General features: G+C 41.3%; 1 protein-coding gene across 3 annotated transcripts in view; it reads right to left on the bottom strand.

Moving 5' to 3' along the window:
* Window positions 1-15,856, bottom strand: part of SNX13 (sorting nexin 13) — a 126,097-nt gene that overhangs the window by 7,326 nt on the left and 102,915 nt on the right. For all 3 annotated transcript variants that reach the window (XM_077268736.1, XM_077268738.1, XM_077268739.1), the window contains 4 exons: window positions 9,157-9,264; window positions 8,837-8,947; window positions 5,663-5,824; window positions 1,581-1,652 (listed from right to left, as the gene is read on the bottom strand). In XM_077268736.1, coding sequence (XP_077124851.1) covers window positions 1,581-1,652; window positions 5,663-5,824; window positions 8,837-8,947; window positions 9,157-9,264 — 453 coding nt within the window. The remainder of the gene's footprint in view (window positions 1-1,580; window positions 1,653-5,662; window positions 5,825-8,836; window positions 8,948-9,156; window positions 9,265-15,856) is intronic.

Genomic DNA, 15,856 nt, shown 5'->3' with positions numbered 1-15,856 from the left:
GGAATATACGGTGGAGGCAAATCCCAAGTGTCTGTAATCTTACCGGTCAGCCAACGTTAATTATCTTAATTATCTTTATGCAATATAATGTGAATATTAGACTCAAAACCATCTGGAGGATTAAAATTACAAGTGACCACAAGAGAATTGATCAAACATACGTCCGAAAATGTTCTTCCACTATTTAGGGAACTTGTCGGATTGTCATCAGTTTTTACATATTTCCATATGGTACTGATGTATAGGCACTTGTCCACCCATAAGAATGATACCCTTTCTGTAGAGATCTTGGGTCTCAGTCATCAGAAATCCAGAAGTCAGGCTGGAAGGGCACCGGGGGGGCGCGGCCAGAGGGAAAGCACCGGGGGGGCGCGGCCAGAGGGAAAGCACCGGGGGGGCGCGGCCAGAGGGAAAGCACCGGGGGGGCGCGGCCAGAGGGAAAGCACCGGGGGGGCGCGGCCAGAGGGAAAGCACCGGGGGGGCGCGGCCAGAGGGAAAGCACCGGGGGGGCGCGGCCAGAGGGAAAGCACCGGGGGGGCGCGGCCAGAGGGAAAGCACCGGGGGGGCGCGGCCAGAGGGAAAGCACCGGGGGGGCGCGGCCAGAGGGAAAGCACCGGGGGGCGCGGCCAGAGGGAAAGCACCGGGGGGCGCGGCCAGAGGGAAAGCACCGGGGGGCGCGGCCAGAGGGAAAGCAGCAGGGGGCGCGGCCTGCAGAAGGGCATTGGGGGCTTGGCCAAGCACCTGTACTTTCAAGTGAACTAACCCACCTCCAATGCACTTCCAGCCTGATTTTTTTCATGACACATAAAATTACCACAAATAGTACACTTCTTATTGTATAACATGCATCTATACATACCAATGCTTCCATATGTAATAAAAAGGGTGTAAGGTTCCATTTAAATATTCCATTTACTAAATAGTCCAGAATCAGAAGAATACAATCTATAGGGGTCTGGTACCATACATTATGCCAACCCACAACATAATCCCAAGAGTAAAAGCGGCAAGGCGTTCCCTCGTGACAGTCTTCATGGCGTTGCCCATGTGATCTCCAGACCAATCTCCAGTTAGCAATGCATCCAAGACAAAAGAAGGACTCATTGGTGAAGAGGACAGACCCCCATTCCAACCTCCATGGAGTCATGTGAGCCTGTGGCCTCCATGTGTAGACTACGTGGGCAATGCCATGATGGGTCTTCACGAGGGAACTTCACACCTGGCTTTCTCCTGTAATTATTGTGTGGAGTAATCTGCATTGCCTAAAGTGGCCTGTAACACTGCAGAACATTCCTCAGGTAGCCATTAATAACCTCATTAATAGCAGCCAAGGTGTACAAGTGCGGACATTTCTGAGTGTGGCACTCATACTTGATACTGATACCTGAGATATTTTGAAAATGTTGATTCAATTTTTTCACCATTTCCATATCATTAACATGCCTATCCATTCTGTGATTTCCATAAATACCCGAGTGTTCCTCCATGGAAGGACCAAATCCAATAACACAGAGTATTAAAACATACCCTACAGGAACTAATTCCACTGTACATGTTTTAAGAGAAGTGACTGTACTCACATTGTCATCCAGCTGAGCCGACACTCGGCAATGTTCAGGATCTGAATCAGGCTTTGGTACGAGGATTGGAGCCTTAATGTAAGAAGAAATTAAAAGAAAAACATTTATTTATCCAGTATCGTAATTTCTACTGTTCCCTTGCCCTTAGATAGTATGTATCACCTGTAAAGTAGTGTCTGAAATTACATTAATGACAAATTTCTGTAAATATGGGTATAACAGATTGCCTGTAATATGGATACATAACTAGATGGGCAAGGGTGCATGTAAAATGCTTTCACATTAATGTTAATACAGTGAAGTTGAAATTTGCTTTTTTGATCAAGGTAAACTTTTTGGGGTTAAATATTATTTATCCATTTTAAGTGTTGTTTTTGCATTTATTCTTTGTTTTTAATCTGGTTAAAAAAAAAACTAAAAGAATGCCATAAAAAAAGATCAACAATCTATAACTATTAATATGTATTATTTTTTAAAATACCAACTGATGAAAATTGATAATTAACTGACAGTCCCATAAACAAACCAATTAATATTAACTAGTTAGCACGCCATCTGGCCCTGCAGGTTGGCTGGGGGGATAGGATATATGAACAAAGTTATAATATACAAGAGAATAAATAATATATATACACACCTACACACACACATATACACACACACAGTGAATTAAACAATCCTTTGATCCCTTGCTGATTTTGTAAGTTTGCCCACTGACAAAGACCTGAACAGACTATAATTTTAAGGGTAGGTTAATTTTAACATTCAGAGATAAAATATCAAAAATAAAGTCCAGAAAATCACCTTGTATAAATTATATAAAATTACTTGCATTTTACAGTCAGAAATAAGTATTTGATCCCTCTGGCAAAACCCTTGCACGGCAGTCGGATGTTTTTTGTATTTGATGATGAGGTTTGTGCTCCACTCCTCTTTGCAGATCATCTCTAAATCATTAAGATTTGGAAGCTGTCACTTTGCAAATCGGAGCTTCAACTCCCTCCATAAGTTTTCTTATGGCCACTCCATGACCTCAATGTGCTTCTTTTTGAGCAACTCCTTTGCTGCCTTTGCTGTATGTTTTGGGTCAATGTCTTGCTGGAAGACACAGCCACGACCTATTTTTAAATGTACTGGTGGAGGGAAGGAGGTTGTCACTCAGGATTTTACGGTACATGACTCCATCAAATCTCCCATTGATGTGGTGAAGTAGTCCTGTGCCCTTAGCAGAGACACACAACAAAAACATAATGTTTCCACCACCATGCTTGACAGTGGGGACGGTGTTCTTTGGCTCATAGGCAGCATTTCTCTTCCTCCAAACACGGCAAGTTAAGTTAATGCCAAAGGGCTCAATTATTGTCTCATCTGACCACAGCACCTTCTCCCAATCACTCTCAGAATCATCCAGATGTTCATTGGCAAACTTCAGATGGGCCTGCACATGTGTCTACTTGAGCAGGGGGACCTTGCGGGCACTTAGCAATGGTTTTCTTGGTGACACTAGTCCCAGCTGCTTTGAGATCATTAACAAGTTCCCCTGCGTAGTTTTAGGCTGATCTCTCACTTTCCTCATGATCAAGGTTACCCCACAAGGTGAGATCTTGCATGGTGCCCCAGATCAATGTCGACTTACAGTCATTTTGTATTTCTTCCATTTTCTTACTATTGCACCAACAATTGTCTCCTTCTCACCCAGCATCTTACTTATGGTTTTATAGCCCATTCCTGCTTTGTGCAGGTCTATGATCTTGTCCCTGACATCCTCATAAAGCTCTTTGGTCTTGCCAATGTTAAAGGTTAGTGTCAGATTGATTAATTGAGTCTGTGGACAAGAGTCTTTTAAAAAGATGAATATGTAAGACAGTGCATTTATGCAATTCTTACATATTTTCATATTTTATGTTTGCATTCTATAGCGCTACAGAGTGCTGCCTTATCGGTTTCATTGTATGCGAGTTGGCGACTCTAGGTAAGCACCTATTTTGACCTGATTTATGTTTGGATGTGGCGGTCAGTTTTTTTGATAGCCTTCTTTAATGCAGGTAACGAATTGATTAGGAGCGTCTAACTAGTCTGTAGGAGCCAGAACGCTTAATGGTTGGCTGGGAATCAAATACTTATTTCTCCGGCAAAATGCAAATAAATTTATACAATGTGATTTTCTGGATTTTATATTTGATACTCTATGTCAACCTACCCTTAAAATTATAGACCGTTCACGTCTTCGTAAGTGGGCAAACCTTGCAAGATCAGCCCGGGATCAAATACTTAATAAATATATATATATATATATATATATATATATATATATATATATATATATATATATATATATATATACACACACACATACGTATATATATATATATATACATATATATACACACACACGCATATATATGTGTGTGTGTGTGTATGTATATATATATATATATATATATATATATATTATTCTAAATTTATTTCCTTTTTATTGTTGTCCCTATAGTCAGCCTAGTCAACCTGCCGTGCCAGAGCAAATTTAATGATGTGCTAGAGAGTTTAGATTAATAGCCTTGTTCACAGGACGATTACAGTATTTTTCAAACTATAAGACGCACAAAAATGTGGAGGAAAATGGGGGATGCGTCTTATAATCCGGATGTACTGGCTCTGGCGGGGAGCAGCATCGGAGGAGCAGCGGGTCACAGAGGAAGGAGCCGGCTGCTGCGGCCAACTCCTGTGCCTCCTGCTAAACAGACATGAGTATTCACTGCATTCCACGCCCATGGGTGTGGAGGGCATTGAATATTAATTTCTCTTTAGCATCATGGTATGATTGGCATGCATGGCCCTATCCTTATTCTGGTATGATTGGCCCCCATCTCAGTCCAGGTATGCATGGCCCCATCAGAAAACATTACACTTCCTTTCCCAGCGCTCCCTTGCAGTATCTTGTTCCATGGGAATGGAATGCGGTGAATATTCATTTCTCTTTGGTAGCAGCACACGTGACCGCCGGCAGCTGCAGTGTGACACTGTGCGCACTACTGAAGAGCAATGAATACTCACTGCTCTCTGCACGTACAGTTCCAGCGTGCAGGCCAGTGAATATTCCGGCAGCTGCCCTTCGGCTTCCAAGCACCGCATGACGTCCCTGACATGCACTTAGCACAAGTATAAAGCAGCTCCTGGAATCGGAACAAGACACTGCGAGGGAGTGCAGGAAGGTAAGTGTTTTTTTTTTGTTTGTTTTGATGTGACCATGCATACCAGGATGGGGGTGGCGGCCAATCATACCAGAATAAGGATGGGGCCCAGCATACCAGGATAGAGATGGGGCCATGCATACTAGGATGAGATAGGGACCCTGCATACCAGGATAGGGATGAGGGCGATCATTCCTGCCAGGATAGGGATGATGGGACAATGCATACCAATGCATCACCAACACCGTTGCTCCTACAACCCTCAACCTATTGTCTCCATCCCCACCATCCTGTAAGCCCACAGGGGTAGGGTCCTCGCCCCTCTGTATCAGTCTGTGATTGTTAGTTTGCTTACTGTAAGTGATATCTGTAATTTGTATGTAACCCCTTCTCATGTACAGCACCATGGAATCAATGGTGCTATATAAATAAATAATAATACCAGTCTAAAGATAAGGGGGCATGCATACCAGGCTAGGGTTGAGGAGACATACATACCAGGATAGGGATGAGGGGCCATGTGTATCAGGATGTGGATGAGGGGACCATATTTATCAGGATAGGGGATATTAAGTACAGAATTGACCACATTTTTACTTCAATTTTTTTCCTAATTTGCTTCTCTAATGGTCTTATGGTCGGGTGCGTCTTATAGTCTGAAAAATACAGTAGTTATTTATCCATTATTGATGAGAATTGTTACATTTTGGCTAACTTTAGGAATGATCATAAAATAAGATGGAAGACTGAGAATATCAGAACATGAACATCAATAATAAAGTAAAGCATATGCATGACTTAGCTCGCCCCTCACACAGTATCTGCCCCGGGTGTCTGGAGTGTTCTTGTCCAATATGATATAATTTTAAAACACCCAAACAAGGAACACACCTTAAAAAGGGATTGCTTTAGATCTTGTCCGATTTTTTCTGACATTTTGCCCACGTTGTCAGACATCTTATTCATCCCTTCAGCTAAGCTGTCTGGAATGGATTTCACGGCATTGGAGACATTTCTCATTGAATTGCGCAGTGGATTTACAATTGTGTCCATCTACAAGGTAAAAAAAGGTAGCTAATATTAGTGGTAAAAACTTTCCTGCGGTCAATTCACTTAGAATTTGCGCAGACTGAATGCAGCAATATTAAAAGGCCATTGTACCATGGAGATGGTGATGCTAGGCTTCTAAAACAAAAATATCTTCAAATAGTTTTTTATATATATTAACACCTTCATGATCAAGACAATTTTTTTTTCGTGCCTTTTTTTCTTGTTCTTCCAACAGACATAACATTTTTTTTTCTGTCAATGTAACTACGCAACGTGTTTATTATTATTATTATTTTTTTTTTTTAAGCAGCGAGCTGTGGTTCTCAATGTTATCACTTTGGGGCACATAAATATGTCCTCAGCAGCATTTTTTGGGCTACTACAAATTTCAAACACAATTAGATACACTAGCAAAGTTGTATTCGGGTAAATTACAAATACTCTCTAACTAAACCACAATTCTGTACAACTTCAGTCATTGCAAGTGTCAACCCTTCTCGCAAAGAGCTCTCCACAGAAGATATCCAATTCCAGATGCCTCAGAATTGCTGCGATTCCACATCAGGACCAAAGCAACTAAAGAGGTTGTCTACTACTTGGACGACCCCTTCATAAATGCATCAGTGCCTTATGTAAAATAAAAACTGCACACACTCACCTCCCGCCCCGGCGCCATTCCAACCATGTCGGCACTGTCTCGCTGACATATCTCTCTGACATATATATGTTACATGAGTGCTGCAGAAGTTTTTATTTTATATGAGGCACTGTTGCATTTATGAAGGGGTTATCCAAGCAGTAGACCGTCCCTTTAGAGAATATGCACCCTACACTGGGGAAACCAGGCTCCTGCAACAGGATCCCAATGACGTTGTGCACTTATGCCATTAAGCTGTACTCTCTTGAGAGAGAGAGAGATATATATATATATAGAGATATATATATATATATATATATATATATATATATATAGAGATATATATAGAGATATATATATATATATATATATATATATATATATATATATATATATATATATATATATATATATATATATATATATATATATATATACACACACACATACACACACACTGTGTTTCAAATTATTATGCAAATTGGATTTCAGTGTCATAAAGATTTAATTGTTTTGTTTTTCAAATAAACTCGTGGATGGTATTGTGTCTCAGGGCTCAATGGATCACTGAAATCAATCTTAAACACATGTGATAATTAGTTTTCCAGGTGATTCTAATTAAAGGAAAACTACTTGAAAATGATGTTCCACATTATTAAGCAGGCCACAGGTTTCAAGCAATATGGGAAATAAAAAGGCTCTCTGCTGCTGAAAAGCATTAAATAGTGCAATGCCTTGGACAAGGTATGAAAACATTAGATATTTCACGAAAACTTAAATGATCATCACACTGTGAAGAGATTTGTGACTGAAACAGGGCACAGACAGAGTTCATGCAGATAAAGGCATAATGAGGAAGGTTTCTGCCAGACAAATTCATTGGATTAAGAAAGCAGCTGCCAAATTACCATTACCAAGCAGCAAACAGTTATTTGAAGCTGCTGGTGCCTCTGGAGTCCCTCGAACCTCAAGGTGTAGGATTCTTTAAAGGCTTGCTGTGGTGCATAAATCTACTATTCGGCCACCCCTAAACAGTGTTCACAAGCAGAAACGGTTGCAGTGGGCCCAGACATACATGAAGACTAATTTTCAAACAGTCTTGTTTACTGATGAGTGTCGAGCAACCCTGGATGGTCCAGATGGATGGAGTAGTGGATGGTTACCATGTCCCAACAAGGCTGCAACGTCAGCAAGGAGGTGGAGGAGTCATGTTTTGGTTCGGAATCATGGGGAAACAGCTGGTAGGGCCCTTTAAGGTTCCTGAAGGAGTGAAAATGACCTCTGCAAAGTATATAGAGTTTCTGACTGACAACTTTCCTCCATGGTATAAAAAGCAGAAATGTGCCTTCAGGAGCAAAATCATCTTCCTGCATGACAATGCATCATCTCATGCTGCAAAGAATACCTCCGAGTCATTGGCTGCTATGGGCATAAAAGGAGATAAACTCATGGTGTGGCCACCATCTTTCCCTGTCCTCAACCCTATAGAGAACCTTTGGAGTATCATCAAGCAAAAGATCTATGAGGGTGGGAGGCAGTTCACATCAAAATATCAGCTCTGTGAGGCGATTCTGACTTCATGCAAAGAAATACAAGCAGAAACTCTCCAAAAACTCACAAGTTCAATGGATGCAAGAATTGTGAAGGTGATATCAAAGAAGGGTTCCTATGTTAACATGTAACTTGGCCTGTTAGGATGTTTTGGAGTTAAATAGCTTTTTTGTTCAGTGAATGTGACCTCCTAATGCTGCAAATTCCACAAATTAGCATTTTCAGTTCTTTAAAACCCATGAAATGTTTAGAAATTCTACTGTGCCTAATAATTTGGAACAGTGCATTGTGAGTTTTTATTCATTTTAGAGATTATACTGTTATCATTGGGAGGTTTCTTCAATAAAATTCGATGTATACTCTATCGAGTGATGACTTATTAGACTAACTCATGTGCACCGACCATTTAGGAAAATCCGAGAAAAATGTAATTTGCATAATAATTTGGAACACGGTTTGCGTATATATATATATATATATATATATATATATATATATATATATATATATATATATATATATATATATATATATATATATATATACATATATATATACATATATATATCTATCTATCTACATATATATGCACACACATATATATATATATCTCTATCTATCTATATACATATATATGCACACACATATATATATATATATATATATATATACACACGTGTGTGTGCATATATATATATATATATATATATATATATATATATAAACACACATATACACACTCACAGATAGATAGATAGATAGATAGATAGATAGATAGATAGATAGATAGATAGATAAATATCTTATATTTTTCTGTAAATACACACCTTACGTGCAAAATCACCCTTCCCTTTATTGTAGGCTTTGTTCTCCAGAAAGTCGAATACACAAGGTGCGAGGGCAGGACAAGCCTTCAGCAACTCAGGGCTTAGTAATAACTATGAGAAATTACAAAAAAACACAAATGATTAACCTGTCAAAAGAGCAGAAATATTACAAATAGACACCTTACCGGAAACGGCCATACCCAATAAATGCTATATATCAATGATTCCTGATTATAGCAACATATGAAGGCTGACCATAAATCATCATGGCATATGGTAATTTGTGTATTACTGCCATAAAATAATACAAAATTCCTTACCTGTAAATACGCATTCAAATCATTTTTTCTCTTTTCCAAAAATTCCTTATCCATGTTGTTGAATGTTTTCTTCCCTGGCAGCTTGAGGACACTGGCAAGATTTTCAAACTGAAAAAGGGAGTCCGAAAAAAACAAATTAGATTAAAGTACTCCAATGCACAGAGGGATATTTGCAGGGTTTGTGGCCAATCAAACAGAACAAAAACTGCCCTAATGCTTTGTGAATACGGACTTGTTGAAGAAGCTCATCATATGATCTATTACTGAAAGATACAAGGACAAAGACAGATGCCAATAAATATGTATGTAAAATTACTTGTATGGCCTATAAGTCCAGCTGAACTAGGCAACAGAGTGACAATAAGATGAACTTCTTCCTGATTAGTTACATTAACCACCCTCTATAGGTGGCCTTTGTATTCCTATCTCCAAGATCCTCCTATCCCAACATGTAATAGGTACAATAATAACAACAACAACAACATTACCAAAGCTCTCCAATTAGATATGTAGTATAGTTTTTCTGATTTGCTATGTAGCTTACCTCATGTGCAGGCATTGCAGGACCTTAGGTATCCATGGTTATGACCACCGATATATAGTTACAATTAGTTGCTAGTGGTCATAACCATGGATACCCAAGTTCCAAAAATGCCTGCACCTGAGGAAAGACATAGCAAATCAGAAAAACTATACTACATTTCTGATAGGAAATATCTGCCAATACTATTATTATTACAGCTACTACATATTGGGTTACGATATTTTAAGTCATTCAGGGGAAGTGGAAAAGGTCCCTATCCCTCGGCACCAGAAAGCTACAGCATGGGTCAAGTAGAGGTGGGCCTCCCCTCATAAAGCTTATGGAGAATCTACAGATTTCTGCCTTCTACCTGGGCATTCACCCAATGTCTTCTGAGATCCTTAGTCTAGGTCTGTCCCCCTGTGACCGGAGTACAAGGGGTTGCAGGAGGGTGAAGAACTTGATGGCCATTCACACCACTCCTGGACCTCAGGAGGCATCCCATAAGAGCACCAGATCCTGAATAAGGTTATGAGACGCAACACTAAGGAGCCTAGAGACCAGGTGCAGAAGAACCATAGAAAATCATTTAAAGTAACCGGATGGAAGTGTTTCTGTGCTCTCTGGAGTTATGACACTAATTATAGTAGATAAAAATGCAGGTTTATTGTTGACGAGTTTCAGAGTCCACTGACTCCTTCAGGACAAACATAGTCTATTTTTGTATGGGTGTCCTGAGGAAGGAGTCAGTGGACTCTGAACCATGTTGACAATAAACCTCCAATTTTATCTACTATAACTCGTGTCACAACCAAAGAGAGGGCAGAAACACTTCCAATCCTGATACTTTTATTGATCCGTCTTGCTTCAGCTGCTCAGGCCAAAGTCAACGATAAGAACAGATATCACCTGATCTTAGATAATTTTATAAAATACATTCTTCACATGTTTCCCAGAGTTGTTTTCTGCCCAATGATAGCATCTGTCTTAGCCGATAGAACCCTTTATTAAAGCAAAGCTTTCCTCCCCCATGTCTGCCTGGAAAATCACATCCAACATCATTGACTTAAAGGGAACCTGTCCCCAGGATTTTCCCATATAAAGTAGTGCCAGCACCTGTAGGCCCTTATATACAGCATTCTAGTATGATGTATGTATGCCTCCAATGCGCTCTGCATCCCACAATAAAGACCTTTTATTATATCTAAGGGGCTGGGCAGTCTGGTCCGATGGGAGTCACGGTTCTTGATTTGGGGCCTCCTCCCTTCCTATGATCTCCGTCCTCCTCCTTACATCATGTGGATGACATGTCCTGTGTCATACTCAGTGTCCTCCATTGCATTCCTGTGCAGGACTACTTCTCTCGGCCTTGCTGAGGGCAGAGTAAAGTATTGTAGTGTGCATGCACCAACGCCTTTTGCCCCGCGCATGCGCACTACAGTCTTTGCTCTGCCCTCGGCAATGCAGACAGAAGTACTCCTGCGCAGGAGCGCATGGAGAACACTGTGTGGATGAAGTAGGACACGACATCCACATGAAGTAAGAAGAAGGACGGCAATCGCAAGGAGGAGGCGCCGGATCAAGACCAGCGACACCAATCGGACTGGACTGCCCTCTAGGCGGGTATAAAAAAAGGTCATTTTTGTGTTCTGCACAGCAGATTGGGGACAAATGCACATCATTCCAGAATGCTATATATCAGGGCTTACAGGTGCTGGCCCTACTTTCTACGGGAAAAACCTGATGACAGGTTCCTTTTAAAAGGTGACTCAGTGGTTAGCACTGCAGCCTTACAGTGCTTGGTCCAGAGTTCAAAACCCAACCAGTACAACATCTGCAAGAAGTTTGTATGTTCTCCCAGTGTTTGCGCGGGTTTCCTCCGGGTTCTCTGGTTTCCCCCCACACTCCCAAGACATACTGATAGGGGATGTAGATTGTGAGCCCCAATGGGGACAGTGATGATGTCTATAACGTGCTGCAAAACCACGTGGGTACTACATAAGTAAGAACAATGCAAACCTTTATATTCTGGTGTAAAAACATGCCTAACGTGTATGCTACCGCAGGCACTGCGCTGTTCATAGTGTGGAAACCCTGACAACAGGTAAAACATTTCCCGTGGTAGGTTACAAGGTAAACGAGAGAAAGTGTTAGGCTGGTTTTATACATTGCAGACCAAGTACTGAATTCAGTGGGTGGGAAATGCTGCTAAGCCTTGAGATCAGGAGTTTATGGACAGCTGGAAGGGGGATCTGCATTCACATGGCCTCATCAACTGGAACAATGGATCTGGAGAGGTCAGCTCAGGTTCAAAATACGTTACTTAAGACTTGCCACTTAAGTCACTTCATTTTCTGCATTACAGACCAGCCTTATGCGCTGAATAGAAAACGTGAATCTCAACAACAAGTTCAACTTTTCCTTAAAACCTCTCAATCTGGGAGAATTCAAGACTCCGTTATTGACTGGTTTTCAGATGTTACAGAATCCCAAACTGCTGAACACAATCCGCCCCATTACCTGATGGAGATGTAATGAAGAGCTGGGGAAATTCAGATATCTGCTTTACTTCAGCCAACCAACCGATTTACAACTGAGACATTATTAACCAACAAAGAACCAACATTTCCTTAATTCAGCCTTATTAGAAAACTAAATGGTCAATAGAACAGACTCCTGACACATTTCGCAAACTTTGGCCCGGATAGACAAAATTACCATTCACTTAAGCTAAACTGCTTATTGCTTTACACTTTCTGGAGATTTAGGACTACAGTCATCTGTAGCAGTTGTATAGACATCTACTGAATGGACGTCTAGTTTTCTTACTACATTTGAAATCTGTACAAGTTACTTGTCATAACTGTACATTGATTCATTCTCTCTGTAAAGGGAATCTGTCAGCAGGTTCTTGCTACATAATGTGAGTGAGCATGATGTAGGCCAAGGTCCTGATTTCAGTGATGTGTCACTTACTAGGCTGTGTTTTGTCAGAAGGACATTATCAATGCAGGACTAGGTGTCTTGTGCCATATAGTCCTCCTGCTCTGTATAACCCCGCCCCCACACCTGATTGGCTGAAAGCTGCCAATCAGCGGTGTGGGTGGGGTTACACAGCTCAGCATTCAGAGATCTGCTAGATCTGCAGCAGATAACACAGTGATTATATCACAGTGACATTATGCAGACCAGTAAGTGACACATCGCTAGAATCTCCGGCCCTACATCATGCTGCTCTTAAATTACACAAAATTCTTGTGACAGATTCCCATTAAATGTAGAAATAAAAACAAACAAGTAAATGTTGCTAAAGAAAGTGGCAAGTTATTTCAGGCAGAGAAAAGTTACCATTACAAGCTGGCTTAAAAGGGAAAGTGAAATTAAGTTTTGAAGCTTTTTTTTTTTTTTTAACTAGGCCAAATCTCTATATATTAATAAGAATCCTAATAAACTTGCAGTTTTTCACGCAGGCCACTTCCTGTCCTGTAGAGATCACTTTTCAGTAATCCTGTCGTTACCAGGCAGAATTACAATGAAAGGCATCACCTACATATTTATAATACAGGATCATGAGCATTCACATTCAGTGATGGACACAGCCCATCCCCTCCCTGCACAGTGACCTCTGCACAGATCACAGAGCATGCCTAGAAAACTACTGCACAAAGAAAATCTCTCAACTATTGATGCTTACAGTCTGTGTGGATGCTGTAGAGCATTTATCCAAATCCTTTTAAGATGGCTACCATTATAATAATGTACTAAAAAAGACTAGAAGAAAATCGAGAACCCAATATTACAAACTTTCCAGGATTTATAAAGATGAACAATATTAAAGAATGCTACGAAAGACCCTCAAAGAGGTTTTCCCATGAACAAAGAGCATTTTAATCAATAGATCTTGGAATAATAATAAGTTCCACAATTGGATGTGTTAAAAAAAATGTTCCTGTGCTGAGATAATCTTATAAATGTGCCCCTGCTGTGTACTGTGTAATGGCCGTGTCTGACCGTGCAGGAACCTGCTCTGATCATACCGCAGCTCCTGGGCAGGGGAGGACGCAAAAATGTATACAGACAGAACAGTACAAGATTACAGCTGATTCTTTCTGCAAGTTAAAATATCTCACTGCCTGTTTTTAAACAATGTTTTACCGCAAAGAAAGAATCAGCTGCAATCCTGTGCTGTCCTGTCTGTAGCTTCTCTTTTGCAAATATGGGAGAACTGTCCATCAACTAGAGCGGACTTTTCTCTTCTCGCTCTATAGTTCCCATACAAATCTATAAACCATTTTTCAGAGAAGCTTTTCAGAGAAAAACATACGTTGCTGCAATTGTGCAGACTGGCTCCAACACAAGCTGGTGAGCAGGAATCGACGGAGTTTCCGTATAAAATTGAACAAACTACAGAAGTCACGATGAGAAGAAATCATCATGATAATGATAATGTGTGCAAAGTGTAAAGAGCTGCGGAATATGTTAGAGCTATCTAAAAATAAAGATTGTAAGATTATTATTATCATGGCGACTCCTTACCTCAAATTCACAAGTTACTATTCCTATACATGTGAACCATTTAAAAGCACTTTTGGTGGTAGACAGAAATGCTTCCAGCTGTCTCCGCTCAGACCCCACAGACCCCTAAGCTGTCATTTAAAGCCTATACACTCAATTCCCAAGCTTAGTTTTTTCCACCCTAAGCCCTGTGACCAATGCAACAACTGATCTGAGCCACTGTTCCTCAGCCATTCTTCTGCACCTCTCAGCATTAGTCCAGAAATGATCTGGTTACAACATAAATAGGGTTGAGCGTCAGTGCGGAGCTGTGGGGGACATTACTGCCGAAATGAAGCATCAATATCAGCACAAATGCAATCTTCCACAATGGCCACTGATACCAACACATCACTTCTGATATGATCAAAAATGAATAATGTGATCTACCAAACAATAACAGAAATTACTACAATACAAACCCTGTACAGAGTTTCCCATATGAGAGCACAAGACCTCAAGTCTCCTAGTGCTGCAACGGCTATGCTGACTGAGTGTGCAGCACACACATCACTTGTGCCCGGGATAGCCACCACAATAATAACAATTATCATAAAATCCCCCTCCACGTTTCACTGGTAATTCAGCTTCATCAGGAGGAACATACTGTGATGGTTGGCCATAAACGTGTTGTAGCCAAAGATACAATATATCACTAGCTTTCAGTAGTATTCTCATTACACTAATTAGACAAAATTGCAAAATGCTTGTAAAATCAAGCAACTTTGCAATTTACAGTTTATCGTTTACTGCTTGTAGCCTAGGTTACCATTCACTGCTGCAGTCTACCAGCAGTGCTCTGTATGTCTACGTTCACATTTGCGGTCTGCGCCGCAGCGTCGGGCGCCGCAGCGTCGCCGCATGCGTCATGCGCCCCTATATTTAACATGGGGGCGCATGGACATGCGTTGCACTTGCGTTTTGCGCCGCACTGCGGGCGCAGAGGACGCAGCAAGTTGCATTTTTGCTGCGTCCAAAATCAATCAAAAAAAGGACGCATGCGGCGCAAAACGCAGCGTTGTGCATGCGTTTTTGTTTGCGTTGTGCGTTGCGGCGCCGACGCTGCGGCGCACGACGCAAATGTGAACGTAGCCTTAGCCAGGCATTTGCACGCTCTCCGTATGCCAGGCGCTTGCATGCTCTCCGTATGCCAGGCGCTTGCACGCTCTCCGTATGCCAGATGCTTGCACGTTCTCCGTATGCCAGGCGCTTGCACGCTCTCCGTATGCCAGATGCTTGCACGCTTTCTATTTGCCAGCCGCATGCACGCTTTCTATTTGCCAGACGCTTGCACGCTTTCTATTTGCCAGCCGCATGCACGCTTTCTATTTGCCAGCCGCATGCACGCTTTCTATTTGCCAGCCGCTTGCACGCTTTCTATTTGCCAGCCGCATGCACGCTTTATTTGCCAGCCGCATGCACGCTTTCTATTTGCCAGCCGCATGCACGCTTTCTATTTGCCAGCCGCATGCACGCTTTCTATTTGCCAGCCGCATGCACGTTTTCTATTTGCCAGCCGCTTGCACGCTTTCTGTTTGCCAGCCGCTTGCAAGCTTTCTATTTGCCAGCCGCTTGCACGCTTACTATTTGCCAGCCGCTTGCATGCTATTTGCCAGCCACTTC

Source organism: Ranitomeya variabilis, chromosome 6 (genome assembly GCF_051348905.1).
Source record: "Ranitomeya variabilis isolate aRanVar5 chromosome 6, aRanVar5.hap1, whole genome shotgun sequence".
NCBI lineage: Eukaryota > Metazoa > Chordata > Amphibia > Anura > Dendrobatidae > Ranitomeya > Ranitomeya variabilis.
The sequence above is the reverse complement of the archived record's forward strand: the minus strand, read 5'-3'. Positions and strand labels throughout refer to the sequence as shown.